Raw genomic sequence first — 15,321 nt, 5'->3', positions numbered from 1 at the left:
ACGTCAGGACTGGGAAGCCATTGTAGGCCCATCACTGAGTACGATGGTGCTTGGCCCTCCCAGGTCACTGGGGTCTCAAGAAGATCAGCCGGGAGGTCGCTCAGAAGACCTGGGTCGTTGCTCATCCATTTTCGCAGAAAGAAGTTACCTCTTTTAAGAAGTGCGATGAGCTGGTCTCTAATCAGTCTAGCTTCTTCGAGGTCGCGTCCTCCAGTGGCGATATTGTCGACATAACTGGCCTCCAAGATGGCCCTAGCCGCTAGTGGGTACTCCTCGGCGTATTCTATCGCAAGCTGTTTGAGCACTCTCATTGAGAGGAAAGCGGAGCAAGTAATGCCAAAGGTGACCGTGTTGAGCTGATAAATCTTTAACGGGGCATCTTCACTGGGGCGCCAGTAGATGAGCTGCCAACATCTGTCTTGAGGTTCGAGGAAGACCTGCAAGTACATTTGGCGGACGTCGCAGCCAAATGTCGTACGATGAACTCGAAAGTGTATGAGAATGTCTCTAATGTCCTGGGTCAACGATGGCCCGGGGTAGAGTATATCGTTCAGCGATATGCCCGTTGTGGTTTTCGCGCTGCCGTCAAAGACAGGTCTGAGCTTCGTAGTTGAGCTCGTCTCCTTTACCACGCCATGATGTGGCAAGAAGTAGTGCGGGTTGATGAGAGCGTCCGGAGGAGCTGGACTCATGAAGCCGTCAGCTTCGTATTGCTCCATGAACTTGACGTAGAGGTCACGGTGATTTGGATCAGACCGGAATCTTCGTTCCAGAGCCCTGAAACGCTGCAAAGCCTGATCGCGAGAATTGCCCAGGGCGTCAGGGGAGCGGGCAAAAGGAAGCCGTACATAGAAGCGACCGGACGCGTCGCGTCGTGTAGTCTGCTGAAAAAGAAGTTCTGCCGGGTCCTCAGGAGTGGGCTCGATATTCGGGGGTCGAACTTCTTCAAGCTGCCAAAACCTTTGGATGGTCTTGTGCACTTCGGATACTGGCTCATCAGTCCCGGTGGTGAGCGCAGCAAGGGTAGCCGTCTGGGAAGGAGCGGCACCTAAGATGATGTAGCCATAGCCATTTGTCTCAAAAGCTGATGGCATAGAAGGACCTAGAGAGGTCGCGGGTCCGGTAACAATCCTGGCGTAAAGATCTGCCCCAATCAAAATGTCGATAGGACCTGGGCGATCGAAGTCGGGGTCGGCAAGAGGGAGATCAGCCAGTCGGCGCCTAACGGCGGTTGAGATGGGTACGGGTGGTACGTTAGTGGTGATAGAGTCGACCAACAACACCGTGTGATTCTTGCTAATCACCTGGTGACTCGGAGATGTCAGAGTGACTACTGCTTCAGCGCAAGTGCTACCGCGCATGCCATCGATTCCTTCAATGTGACTGGTTCCAGGACGGCGTGTCACGCCTATCGCATCCGCACACTTATTGGTGAGGATGGTAGTCATAGCTCCCGAATCGAGTAGGCCTCGTGCTCGGATTGAGCCGTTCGGACCCTTCACTCGCAGTTGCATGGTAGGGAGCATAACCGTGGTCTTTTGGTTGCAAGTGCCCAGCAAGACCGTCTTTTCCTCTGGGACTGATTTGGAAGTCCCGTGGGTAGCGTTTGCGGTATCATGAAGCAATGGGTGATGCTTGGCCTGGCATTGGCGGCATCGGCTCTGTGTAGAGCAGTCCCGTTTTTGGTGGGGACGAAGGCAATTGAAGCATCTTTTGTGAGCGCGGACGAGCTCACGTCGTTCAGGAAGGGTTTTTGCACGAAACCCGGGACAGGCATGTAGTTCATGCCGCTGTCCTGTGCAGCAGGGGCACGATGCGGAGTCTCGCGTCCTATCGGAGGACGGAGCTGTTCTCCCAGCGGAGGATGCCGCGTGAACGGCGGACTGCTGGGGAGAGGCCGCTCTGGTGGCGAGCAGGGCCTTAGAGTCGTTCTTGCTAGCCGAGGTGCCATCATTGCTCAGACTTTCGGACTCTAAGAAGGACACAATCTCGTTGACCTTCGGGTACTCGGAGGGAGCCGCGCGAAAGTCGTCTAAACGCCTCTTGAGTCCTGGGCCGAGTTTACGCAATATGACGGCGGTAATCAGTCCGTCGTAGGAGCTCAGAGGGTGATCGAGGGCCTCTAAGGCCTGAGAGTTCTCACGGAGTTGGTCGAGAAGCAGAGATGCTTGGGTGCTGTTCTTTATCTCAGGGAGATCTAACAGCTGGTTGAAGTCGTGCGTGATCAATCGTCGGTCAGAATGATAGCGTTTCTTGAGAAGATCCCATGCTACGGTGTAGCTGGCTTCGTCAATGGACAAGTTCCGTACCAACGCGAGAGCCTCGCCTTTCAGGCTGCTAAGCAGGTACTGGAATTTCTCGGTGGCGGTTAGTGATGGACTGTTGTGGACAGTCACTTTAAACAGATTGTACCATGCGCGCCATGATTCAATCTTTCCGTCGTAGGTGAGGAGCTGAATCTTGGGCAATCTGACCGGATTGTGCGAAAACGAACTGTGCGGAGACAGGCTTGAGTCATGAGTGCGTGCCTTTGAGAGAAAGAGCACTTCGGCCTCGCGTACGAGGCGATCGAATTCGGCTTGGACGGTGTCGATATCGATTCTACTAGTCGGCTCGGAGATGTTCAGCTCTATGGCCCTATCCTGTAGCTCATCAAATCTATCCTGGTAGGTCGATAGTTTCTTGTAGGAGGGTCTGAAGCATTCGCAGTTTTCCGTAGTGAGAGAGTCTCTAAAAGTGTCGCGGATGGACCTGACTCGTTTCACGAGGACGCTTCGCTTGTTCACTAAAGCGGGCGGTTCGGAGACGTCCGATGTGTGGTCTCCAGAAGTACTAGTCATTTTTGTAATGCAAACACAGGACTAGCTCAAAAAAACCTAGAAGAGGTGTATCCGGCCCGAGGGACCAAAAATATGTTGGGTGAGGGACCAGTACGTGAGCGGCACGTACACCGTTGAGTGGAGGCGCGTAAAGCGCGATGCGCTATGAGAAGGCGAGGGGAATGCCTGACACGCAACGATACGCCGCGAGAACCCTAAACCGCGGTGGACAGCACCGCGAGAGGTAATCTGAGCCGCCGCGTACAGCGCAGCGCGAGGGACGCCTAACGCGCAGCGAAGCGCCGCGAAGGCCCTAGACCGCGGTGGACAGCACCGCAAGGAGCGCACTGGACCGCCGCGTACAGCGCAGCGAGGGAGGTACCTAGCACGCAGCGAAGCGCCGCGAGGGGCCTAGACCGCGGTGGACAGCACCGCGAAAAGCATACTGGACCGCCGCGTACAGCGCAGCGAGGGGGATACCTAACACGCGGCGAAGCGCCGCGAAGATCCTAGACCGCGGTGGACAGCACCGCGAAAAGCATACCGGACCGCCGCGTACAGCGCAGCGAGAGGGATACCTAACACGCGGCGAAGCGCCGCGAAGATCCTAGACCGCGGTGGACAGCACCGCGAAAAGCATACTGGGCCGCCGCGTACAGCGCAGCGAGAGGGATACCTAACACGCGGCGAAGCGCCGCGAAGACCCTAGCCGTGGGGACCTACCAGGTCCTTACCGAGTGAAGCCCGGTGAGGGATGAGCCAAGAGAGAGCTCGGCGAAGTCCGCCGAGAAACGCCTCAGTGAAAACACCGCGGCGATCTAACAAGCTTTGCGCTAGTGCGCTGGAGAAGGTCCCACGGAGATGACTCCAAAGGGCTACCCGCAGTGATACACCGCAGTGAAAGAGGAGAGAGAATCCCGCGGAGAAGCTCCGTTGGGATGGCCGCTGTGAAGCACTGCGGAGAAAGCGGAGAGGAAGAGTGAAAATGGCTTACCAATTTTCCAAGCGAAAGATGACAACTGATCCGTTCGGCTGCTGGATGCGGAATGAATGATCGAGGAGCGCGGAGCGCGTATTTATAATGCCCGTGCGTGTGTGGTAGTGCGTGTATTTGCAGTGTGTGAGTGACGTCACGCGGCGGCCTGCGCACGCGGGTGGTGACAGGTCGTGACAGGTACGGCGCAGCGGCAGAGCCGTGCGCGGGCGGTTGCCACATCTACTCTAAATCCGATCGGGCACGGGCCGGTTGCCGAGTCTACCTTGAATCTGATCGGGCCCAGATCTTGGGCGCGAACACTAGTCCAGATCATGTCTGGTGGCCAATCTTATTTGAATGCCTCCAATTTTTCACACATCATGTTGAGGAGATCATGCTTTGTGTAACAAAAAGTCATCTCTCTATCCTCAAATCTCTGTTTTTCAACATTTAAAATAAAAAAGAAATTAATGTTGTATTTCAGAAAACTCAAGTGGTCAGTGCATGTTCTTCACTCCAGCATTACCATTGAGGAGCAGGATATAGCGGTCAAGTTGTCAGCACCCCCTGGTCACCGCAAAATTTTTCTCTCAACCAACATCGCTGAAAGCTCTTTAACCATGAAAGATGTCAAATACGGTAATTTTTTTACACTTCAAGATTTATCCGATGACAGCTCTGATTGTCACAAGTTCCCTGCATAGATTGTTCTCAGTGTTTTTCTCAGGATTAGCAATCTACAGGATATCAAGCTGTGGAACCTATCTTGAAAACTGGAATTTGTTGTCGATTTAACCTGTTGCCATGCTTTTGTTCTCCAACTTCCTGGCCTTGATATTCCATTTAAATCAGATTGAATCAGCCCTTCTATCAAAATAACTTGCGCATATACATATACATCTGGCCGCAATATGCGGAAACAAAGAAGACTGAATACGAAATTGTTTGGAAAAGCAGGCTTGGCAAAACCTTTGTTGCCCATGCACGCTTGATGGACGGCTGCAAGCAAAGCATGGCAATGGAATGAGGAAAATCAGGAACTTATCGGTGAAATTGAGAGGTATTGTGAAATGAAAAAAATTTAGAAATTTTTGCATAGCTACAACAAAATCATGAAAATTTTGATGTTGAGTTGTTTGCGCAAGTTATTTCAACGGAAGGGCTGATTCATCCTGATTTAAATGGAATATCAAGGCCAGGAAAATGGAAAACAAATTTGTCCAATTTTTTACAAAGAACATAATCACTTGAAAGCTTTACCTAATATTTCTTTTGTCATGAAGATAAATATGTACCTGAAATTTACATGAAAGTATGTCCACAAGTTAAGAAAAAAAATTCAAACAATTATGAGGTGTCTGGAAACACAGTTTCTAAGGTAAATCGCGCTCATGAAACTTTGGCTGGAAGGTGATGACTAGTGGAATTTGTAAAAGTTCATAGGTATGGAGAAAATGTTTGCGGAAACATCTGTTTAGCCAGCATCACTCAGCGTTCAAGAAGTGTTTACAGTCATAGCTGTCGTAAAACCTCGTTCCCAGAGTTAATTTTCGTTTAACACAGTGGACCCTTTTTAAGGCTCTTTCCAAGGCTACTGTCGTGCTAAGGAAAAACACCAGTGCAACGTTGAGCATTCAAGAGTTTTCAAATTTTCCCAATAAAATTTTTATTTTTGAGGAGAGATATCAATTATCTTTTTTATAAATTTTTAGAAAATTTTAATCTGATCGTCCCTAAATTGCCCTAAAAATTAAAGGAAACATATCCACAGATCTCCGTGAAAATATTTATTTTATCAAAAGAATGTCGTAAGGCTCATAATGCGTTCTTCAATAGTCCAGCAGTCTAGGTTTCTCTTATCAATTTTTCAGATATCAGTAGTGTGTTTTCTCCAGATCATTCTCGATTTAAATCAATTGAGAAAATTAAAGATTTAATTATCTGTAGGAAAAATAATTAGATTTTATAAATTGTAATATTGAAAATCTAAAATCTTAATGTTTCTGCCCCATAGTAATCGACTTCTGCCTAACAAAACAACTCAGGTGTGAGACTGGAACATCATTCACTCACTTGCAGAAAGTCTGGGCCTCTCACAGCAACTGCACCCAAAGAGCTGGTCGTGTCGGTCGAACGGATTCAGGGAAAGTTTATCGGCTTGTTCCAAAGGAATTTTATGAGGTAAGTCAGCACCTAGTGATTCTCTAAGGAGCATGCTGCCATGCTAAAGAAAAACGCTGTATGAACCTCCAGGCGTTGCCCAATTTCATCTGATAAGATATGAAATTATTGAAGAAATTGTAAATATTTTTCTTTCAATTTTTGAGACTATTTTGTTCGCAATTTAATCTATAACATCTGAAAATTTTGAGGAAAAATATGTATACATTTTGTCGAAAAAACATGTTTTATCTGGGGAAATTTGGCAACTCTCGAATGTTCATACAGCGTTCTCCTTAGCACAGCAGCATGGGTATCTCTTAATAGGCGCATAGAAGAGTGTTGTACAAAAATTTCGGGCCAAAGTATGCTCTAACCGTATCAAACCGAATTGGAGTTACATCAATTTAAAGTTTGCAGTTCAAAACACAGTTTTGAGAAAAAGTTTTCTAAAATTCTCATGTGCTGTTTTCAAAGCACGAAATTGCCAGGCCATAATATAACTCTTTGCCCACAACAGACCACCAGACAAGGTGCAAATATTTATGATTCATGTTGCTGAATCAAAATCTCACATCCAGGATCTCGGATTACTTAACTCAGGGTATAAAGGGACTCCAGTATTGGCTTCAAAGCTGCCAGAAGACAGACCCCTCCCAGTAAGATTCAAGTTTCAAAATTTCTTGCATTTTTGCAATAATTTAACAATAAAATTGCTTCTGCAATTTGCATTGCCAACCCGTGGTCTGTATTAATTTTAGAGTCTGTATTCTTTGTATAGGTGGAGATGTTACCTCGTTTGCAGCCAGAAATTTGTGTTAACCCCCTAGACCGTGTGGTTTTGAAAACAAAAGTTTTAGACATGGGACCACCCATTGCCATTCTGGCCGCTGCATTGGACCCACCAGATCTTTCAAACATAGAAATGACTGTCGCCACGCTGAAGGAACTAGGCGCTTTACTTCGCACGGTAGGCGACGAATATAAGGAGGATGATGGAGATCTGACCTTTGCCGGGCGACTGATGGCCACCTTGCCCCTAGACCCTCGTCTTTCCAAACTGATTTTGCTGGGGTTCATTTTTGGCTGTTCAGATGATTGTATCAAAATCGGTGAGTAGTCTGTTGTTACAATAACATGCCCTCCGTGTGAATCATCCCAGTGAGTTAGGCCTTGTATACATGGGACATTTTCATGAGATTTGTTGTTGGATCGAATCTGAGAAAAGAGACTAACTCCATGAGGCAGGATTCTCAAGCTCCTAGACAAGTCTGCTCAGGAAGATAAAGTAGTAAAAATCGAGTATTTAAACGGAATTAAGGTAATATTTGATGAGCCCTTTTGAACAGCCACGCATGACAGAAATGATAGTTGTGAGAAAAATTCAAATAAAATATTCAAATGCGTGCAGTCTTGACAAAAATTGAGGAATTCCTAAAATTTAAAAACATTATTGAAAGGCATACTCTCCTTGATCAATCGGCTCAAAGGACAACATTTTAAAGCTACTTGGCACTTTGTAGTGAAGAGAGATGCAAGTTACGTTATACGTGATTTTCATAGAGAATCATTTTAGCACCTCAAAAACATTGCTGGAACTATCGTTTCCAGACCTTAGTAGAAACTTTCTTCTTATCTTGTAAACAATAGTAAGATTTTACCCTGATTTTTCAGAAGGAAAATTGTGACTAAAATCAGCGAAGTATTCTAGAGTTTCTTATCGCCAAACCTAAAAATGAATTCAATGTAATGCATATGTTTTTTTATTTTTATTGTTTTAAACACATCTTATTTAAAATTATCGGAACTACTACAGTAACCGCTACTAGTATGTCTTGTATCTATCTACATGAATTATATTTACAAAGGTATTAAGTGACAAAGTAACCTCAGATTATACATATCGTCACCTTCCAGGCAAAGTATCACAAGCGCCATGCGACGTTTAAAAATTTCCGCCGTCATTTTATTTTTCTACTGAGAAATTGTTGGTTGAATCTGTTTGGAAATTTCACTAAATTTTATCGGCAGCACAAAGAAAATTCAGTGAAATTTTCGGACAGCTTCGTTGAACAATGTCTCTGTAAAAAAATAAAATGGCGGCGGAAATTTTTAAACGTCGCATGGCGCTTGTGATACTTTGCCTGGAAGGTGACAATATTATGTATCTAGAAGATCAAGAATTTTTGAATTATCTGTCTTTTGTTACAAGAAAAGTACGTGTGCTACATTACTTGTTGAATTGGTTTTGAATAATTCCTTCTTTCGCCCCTCATTCTCACTTTCATTTTTACATTACAGAAGAATACATAACACAGCAATATAAATGCACTTGCGTTTGTGTTTTCTGTGTTATTTTTTTAATTGTGAGTATTTGTTGTTGGTTATTCCTGTGGGAGAATTGAAGAAAAAATAATATTTAAGAAGTTTTCCATGTGCATTTTCTTGTCAACCTGATTGTTTTGTATGCTGTTTTATCAAGACACTATCCTTTCTTTTCAGCATGTGCTATGTCAAACAAGAGCTTATTTAGTAATCCTTTCAATAGAAAATATGAGTCCTATGAAGCTAGATTGCTATGGGCAAACGCATCCACTTCAGACCTTATCGCAATTTTGAATGCCTATACAGTAAGTTTTTTCTATTATTTCTATCACAGTTCCTAATATTGAAGAGAATAAGGAGGAAAAAACCTCTAAAAAAGTAGTCTGAATACTGGAACTAACAGGAGGGTGGAATGGCACTGGCTTGATACCATTCCGCTGAAATATCAAACTAGAGAAAACCAAAAATTAGAATTTGAATAAAAAAAATGAACTCTAATAGGTTTTAGTACAAGACTGAGAGGCGAGAGTGCTCAGTTCAGACAGATTGAAGTACTAAGCTAGGGTTACACTGAGAGATCTATACTGATTTGGGTCTTTTTAAACACCATCAGCAGATCACACTCAGTCAGTGAGCCAAGCTTTGTGTCCTGCAAAATCCTAGACGGCTTTAACCAGCTGATGAGGTCTAAAAAGCCCCAAACTAATACAGATCACTTAGTGTGACCCAGCCAAGTGTTGCAACGTATTTGTCTGAGCTGAACACTCTCCTCCCTCAGTCTTGCACAGAAATTCATCAGAGTTCATTTTGTAACTCTACTTCTAATTATTAGTATTTTCGGGCTTTGATTTCCCTGCAGAGTAGTGCAGATCTGCCACTATTTTACCATTCTGTCACCAATAATTGAGTTAAAATCGTTGCTTTACTACAGTAACGGTACCATGATTGGAGTTCACAAATTCTGGATCCTTCGGGATCAAGAAGGATTTATGGAACCAAAATGCGAAAGAAAACAGTATGTAATAAGAAAAGTTGTAGGTGCTTGAGTTGGTGCCTGTGAAATGGGCCAGTGGAATGAGCAGTTTTGAGAATGCCAAAGACTGTTTAGAAGATTGATATTGGGAAAACAGCATGAAGTGCCGGAATAAAGTGCAACAAGGATTTTAACAGTAGAAGCATTAAGGACCAATTAGCAAATTAGGGGCGTTCTAAATTTACGAAAAAGTTGCGCTTTTTGAACTACATATTTCTCAGTTTCTGAGTTACTTTTTCGCGTTTTGAATGTGCGCATCGTATTCTATGCTTCATTTACCTTTGGAAAAATGTATTTGCAAGTCAATATTCATTCAAAATTTAGTGACGCATCATAAATAGAATTTGAAATCTTTTAATCCAAATTTTGATGAGAAAATAAGCATTGTAACTGTAGTGTATAATCCCTTATTTCGTCTTGTGGTCCATTCATATTTAATTTTACCAATGATTTTGTTCAATTTTAGGCCTGGGAAAAGGCACTTGATCAGAAGAATTTCATGCACACTGGCCTTGGAACTCCAGAAGAAAATGAAAGGAGATGGCTTAGAGATTATTTTCTCCAGAGTCATCCACTCAGGGCCACAAAGATCTTGATCATGGATGTTCAAAAACGTTTACTGCATCTTGATATTGTCAATACAGTCAACTCAAAACTGAACCTGAACGATTACGAGAAAGCTTTGGTGTTAAAGGTTAGTTCAAGTATATCTCTGCGCTTTGGCTCAGCTGTTGCATGATATTTATGCTTTGATCAACACAGGGCAAAGAATGAGCCCTGCAAGATTAAGAAGCCTATCAAAACCATTCTAATGTATGATTCGATTCAAAGAAACTCTAGTTTTTTCACTGTGAGCAGGAAATCTAACTTTGTTGCAACCAGTGTTAAATGAACACATTAGTATCTTGGTTAGGAGTTGATTCCAGTAATTCCATCATGTTAATCGTGTTCAATGTCAAATTTTTCCGTGGGAACATACATCAAATCGCTACAATTCCTACCTTGTACAGTGGTCCATTCAGTAATTGATACTGGAGCATAAAGGAGAGCTCTTCAAACATTTTGAGATGAAAACACCAAATAATCCCAAACTGAACCCTATGAATTTTCAAATTTTACAACTCATGAAACGAGATTTTCTTTTTTAATTTACATAATTCCTTGAACAGACATACCCACCCAAATAAGAGAGAAGATATAAGAAGTATATTTTTACTCATCAAAAAATGCTACTTTCCAATTAAAATGTTGCTAGTCTTCAATTGTGTTTTGTTTTTTAATAAACTCACCAACAAGTTCTCTTGATATCATCTGAGAAACTTTCGCAAGTTTTCTATCAAGAAGAGGAAACTGCAAGTGGATTAATACCGCAGTTATTACTCCACCAGACCTGTGGCACAGTTACTTCCTCTGTAATTTAGTGAGATGGAATGAATTTAAGAAGTTTGGGAAAATGAAGTAAAGAAACTATTGAGTATATCATTTAGTATGAGGATTTTTTGAGAAGCACTTTTGAACTTTCAGACTTCAGACTGAAAAATTTTACTTACTTTTTATTTAATGTGGATTTACACTGTATCCTGTCAAGAGGCAAAAAAAATAGGGCATTTGTGTCAAAACAGGGGGTTTCTAGCCTCAGTGGGATCTGACTTAGAAAGATTTTACTGGTTTATAGCTACTCAGAGTTGCTTCAAAGTTTATCAACTTCTTGATGCCCAGATTTTCTTTAATTTTCACCCTTAACAAACCTCTTCTCTGAAATCAGCAAAAATTAAACTACAGTTTAGCCATCAGGTTAAGCAAGACCAAAACAAAAACAAAGAAACAGTCTCGAAAAATCTTTATGTATTTTTAGAGCAAGTGTGAGAAAGCCTCATAATGTCTGAAAATGTGATTGTCTTATATCTAAAATTTTTATTGTTCTCATTAATTAAAAGTAAAAATGCTCTTTCAAGGGATTTATTAATTACATCAACTGATGAAAGAGCTTTTTGGTTCAGTGTGGCGTTTGTAACACTCCTTCTTTAATTTTTGACCTATGTTTGTAAGGTGGCGATTGCTGGTGCTTTCTACCCCCAGTATTTCACTAGAGGCTGTGGAAATTCAATCGATGAGCAGGAAGCGCTGAAAATTCTCTTCAACAATGACCCATTCTCTACTGTCTTACTGACAGGATTGCCAGCAGAGCAGCCTGGTGTTTTGTATGTTTCTCAAATCAAAGATCAGTTGTCAAAATGTTGTGATAAAGAAAACATGCGCGTTTCATTTGACAAAAGCAGGTCTGAATCATCAAACTTAATCAATAAAATTGAATTGTTTTATTTTGTGACATTAATCTGTAGGAGATTTTCTATCATATGAATAGTGAAACGGCGTTAATTTCTGTAGTGCTTCAAATGCATGAAAATGGCAATTTTCGCAGGAGTTTGTGTGTTCCAGAGGTTGAGTTTACAGATTAGCAAAGAACAGTGAGGTCTGGCCCAGTGCTGCCCAAATAACTGGAAAAATTTCTGAGAATAATATTCTTCTATTTTTCTTTAACATATTGTCTGTCACAGTGTTTTAGCATTTAATTCCTGCAAGGCTACAAAAACACAAGGAAAGTGCCCCTTAAAAATTTGAATGCGACGCAATGATCAATTCTCCAAGGAAAGCGACGATGGCACCCTCTGTTGGGCATTTAATGGTACTGCTAGTTCACTTAAATACCGAGAGAAAGTATGCACTGCGTGGCTTTTTGCCCATTCCAATTCTTGCCTCCCCTTCAATAGAATTTTAGATTTTGTACACACAGAATGAGGTTTTACTGTTTTCTATTTGTTTTTCAGCAAAGTTTATGTACAATTCTACAATGAGTTTTGGAAAAATCCAGAAAAACCAATTGGAAAGTTCTTCACAACCTCTAAAATACCTGGAAAAATTCATCCCTCTGTTTATGGCGCTCTTAAACTTCGACAGCTTAAAATTCCTATAAAACTCGATTTACTACCGTAAGTATATTTCAGTATGATCTAGAATAATTTTCCAAATAATGAACAACCTGTTTTGTTAGTTTGATGTGTTAATTTGATTTTGTTTCAGCTCAATGAACCCTTGACTTTCTCCACAGATATTTGAATAGATCAATAGACAAGGTGTGTCTTTATGCATTATGATATGTTTTTTTTTTTATCAAAATTCTACTTAGAAAACGATTTTTGCAATGAAATATATCGAAATTACGTCCTAATCAAAATAGGAGTTTTATTGTTTTTGGAGGCAAAAATTTAAACTTTCCACTCATTTGAAAACCGCAATTGACCTAATTTAAACCGCACACTAAATATAGCTGTGACAATCTCTACAGTATGAATTCAGGGCAACCTCAATCTCTGCGCTTCAGCATAGCTGTTGAACGTTGTCTCTACCTTTCGAACAACACAAGGTGGAGAAGGACTCAGAAGTCTGCCAAAACCGTTGTAATGCGCGATTTAGTTTACATGGACTAGTTTTTCTTGTCATCAGGAAATTCAAATTTTCTCAACCAGTGCTAAAATGTTAATATCTCTGTTAGAAATTAATGTCAGTCATTTTCATTGTACAAATCGTGTTCTTGAAATTTTCATTGAGAGGAAACATACATCCGAATGTTAAAATTTGTGCATTGTCCAGTGGTTCATTGAGTTTTCATGGGCTGGTTATCAGTATTGGATGTGGTAAGAGTCTTGGTTGTTTGATAACAAAGATTTTAAACGAGGAATTTTGTTTTTCTCATACTTCACCCCTTCAGCCTGGATTTGTATATTGGATTACAAAAAAGGAAACAGATGCAAATACAATGGTACAAAACTGCCTGCGGTAAGATAGTAAAGAGAGGAGTGGAAAGGTGGGTGTCTGGAAGCAGACCATTGGACAAAGCTGTGACTCATGCAAACTGGCCCTGGCTAATAAAAATATTCCAGGAGTTTGTCGTTTTTTCCTTGCGAAGGCAAAAAGCTTGAGGGGCTGAATTAAAGCTTAATTATGTAGCTATGTCGCAGGCAATTAGTCAAATTAGGCATTTTATCGAATGCCAAGGCAGATAGTCAAATTTGGATAGTTCACGAAATTTCGTAAATCTACAGCAAACAGCTCACATGTTTTGAATGTTTTGGTAAAAATAACCCATCAAATCTGCGAACTCTCCTTGTTTCTTTATCTTCAAATTCTTATGATACATTCAAAAGTTAAAATTGTAGGAATTTTGTGTTCTATGATGTACTGAAAATTTCAAGGTAAATGCTCATTTAGAAGCTAAAAAGAGCTCAAAATACTATTGTATGATGCGCTTTTTTACAGAGAATCCTTTTATGTGAGAAATTAATAATTTTGTCTAAAATTAGGCAAATAATCAGAATTTCAATCCAAGTGCAAATATCTGATTTTTTGACCGTTTGCCTGAAAAAGCCTGATTGTACTACTTGCTTGCGACAGCTACAGGGCGTTTAAAAATTATCAGAACAGGCCCACCAAGAGGTTGATTTGAGACCTCTTAAATCGTTTCTCTTTAACCATTGTTATTTGAAGGTCGGGATTTTGAGGTATTACTGTACTTCTTTTTTAATTTCACCATAAATATGATGACTGATGAACCAATGACTTGGTATCTCTGTCTTGCTTGATTTTAGGGTAGATGAAGCTATGGCAAAAGCCAAGGAACTCGGTCTTGTAAAGGAGGAAAAACAATGTTTTGGAATCAATTTCACAGAAGTCAAACCAAAAATTGAAAATTTTATTCCAGAGCCCTCAGTGAAGAAGATTGCTGTCTCCGTCACTCATGTAATAAGATGCTATTTCATTCTCTCTATTCTTCATTCGCCACTTCTGATTTTTAGAAACCTCTATCATTCATGCCAATCTCTGCGTAGAGAGAGAAAAATCAACCTCTCTCTAGATCTTGTGTAACAAGATAGATACAATCAAGTGGTTTGAAATCGACTCAACTCCAAAAATTTCAAAAATTGGTTTTACTGACCTCTTTTGTTAGAAGCCTGTTAGATAACAGGAGGAAAAACAGGGAAAACCCTCTTTGAAAACAATTTTACTGCTCTTACAGAAATGGGAGGAGAGTTAGTCATTTGTTTGCTGCGTTATAGATGAAGATCGAATCATGTTGAAGGTGATTTCAATCATGCAGTTGGAAAACGCGCCATCCTCGTTTTTCTGAAACTCTTCTCCCGATCTTTTTCTATCACACTTGAATATTTTAATCACCTCCCTTCCACCATAATTTCAGGCTCTACTTGCCTTTTTTATGGTGACATCAGAGACTACAAATGTGTTGTTGTCAAAGAGGCTATCTTAAAAATTAGGTGGCTTGTTTCAAATTACAAGATTCAATAGACTCCCAGACAAGCTTCGAATTTGAGCATTATTATTGGTGTTTTCTCATCACGGATAACATGATTTCCGCAAAGAAAATCATTAAAAGTAACTCCTAAGAAAGTTATTAAAGTTTTTCAATACCTAAATTCAAACTTCCCTTTAACAAAAAAATGATAATGTAGATTTAAATCGCACACTTAACACTACCGGAACAGTCTCTGCTGTATGAAAATATGGCAACGTCAATCTCGACAAGCCGGTTCAGCTGTTGCTCGTTGTTTATTTTGTGAACTGCATAAGGCAGGGAGGGAACGCTGCTGGATTAAAAAGTGCACCAAAACAGTTGTACCGTGTGATTTGATTCATGCAGACTCTGGTTTTTCTTGTGAGCAGGAAATTCAAATTTCTTGTAACCAGTGCTAAATAAAACCATCAGTATCTTGGTTAGGAATTGATTACAGTAATTCTCGTTGCATAAGTAGTATTCTACATGAAATTTTGAAGAGAACTCATGTATCAGAATGCTTAACTTTGCAGCATATCTTCAGATGAAATGAAAATGGATGTGGGGAATACAATATGGGTCTCGCACAAACATTTTGGCCGGATGTAGCTAATAAGCGGAATAAAATCAGATCAACTTTTGTGTTAAAATCAAGATGCTG

At 41.3% G+C, this 15,321-nt stretch overlaps 1 protein-coding gene across 3 annotated transcripts in view; it reads left to right on the top strand.

Annotated features, from left to right (window-relative positions):
- The window catches only part of spn-E (spindle E), a 61,188-nt gene that overhangs the window by 16,030 nt on the left and 29,837 nt on the right, over nucleotides 1–15,321 (top strand). For all 3 annotated transcript variants that reach the window (XM_019053706.2, XM_072301717.1, XM_072301718.1), the window contains exons 8-15: nucleotides 4,280–4,434; nucleotides 5,810–5,976; nucleotides 6,737–7,067; nucleotides 8,458–8,585; nucleotides 9,780–10,007; nucleotides 11,363–11,592; nucleotides 12,142–12,303; nucleotides 13,960–14,110. In XM_019053706.2, the coding sequence (XP_018909251.2) occupies nucleotides 4,280–4,434; nucleotides 5,810–5,976; nucleotides 6,737–7,067; nucleotides 8,458–8,585; nucleotides 9,780–10,007; nucleotides 11,363–11,592; nucleotides 12,142–12,303; nucleotides 13,960–14,110 (1,552 nt within the window). The remainder of the gene's footprint in view (nucleotides 1–4,279; nucleotides 4,435–5,809; nucleotides 5,977–6,736; nucleotides 7,068–8,457; nucleotides 8,586–9,779; nucleotides 10,008–11,362; nucleotides 11,593–12,141; nucleotides 12,304–13,959; nucleotides 14,111–15,321) is intronic.

Source organism: Bemisia tabaci, chromosome 6, assembly GCF_918797505.1.
Source record: "Bemisia tabaci chromosome 6, PGI_BMITA_v3".
NCBI classification, from domain to species: domain Eukaryota; kingdom Metazoa; phylum Arthropoda; class Insecta; order Hemiptera; family Aleyrodidae; genus Bemisia; species Bemisia tabaci.
This window is presented reverse-complemented; position numbering and strand designations above follow the sequence as displayed.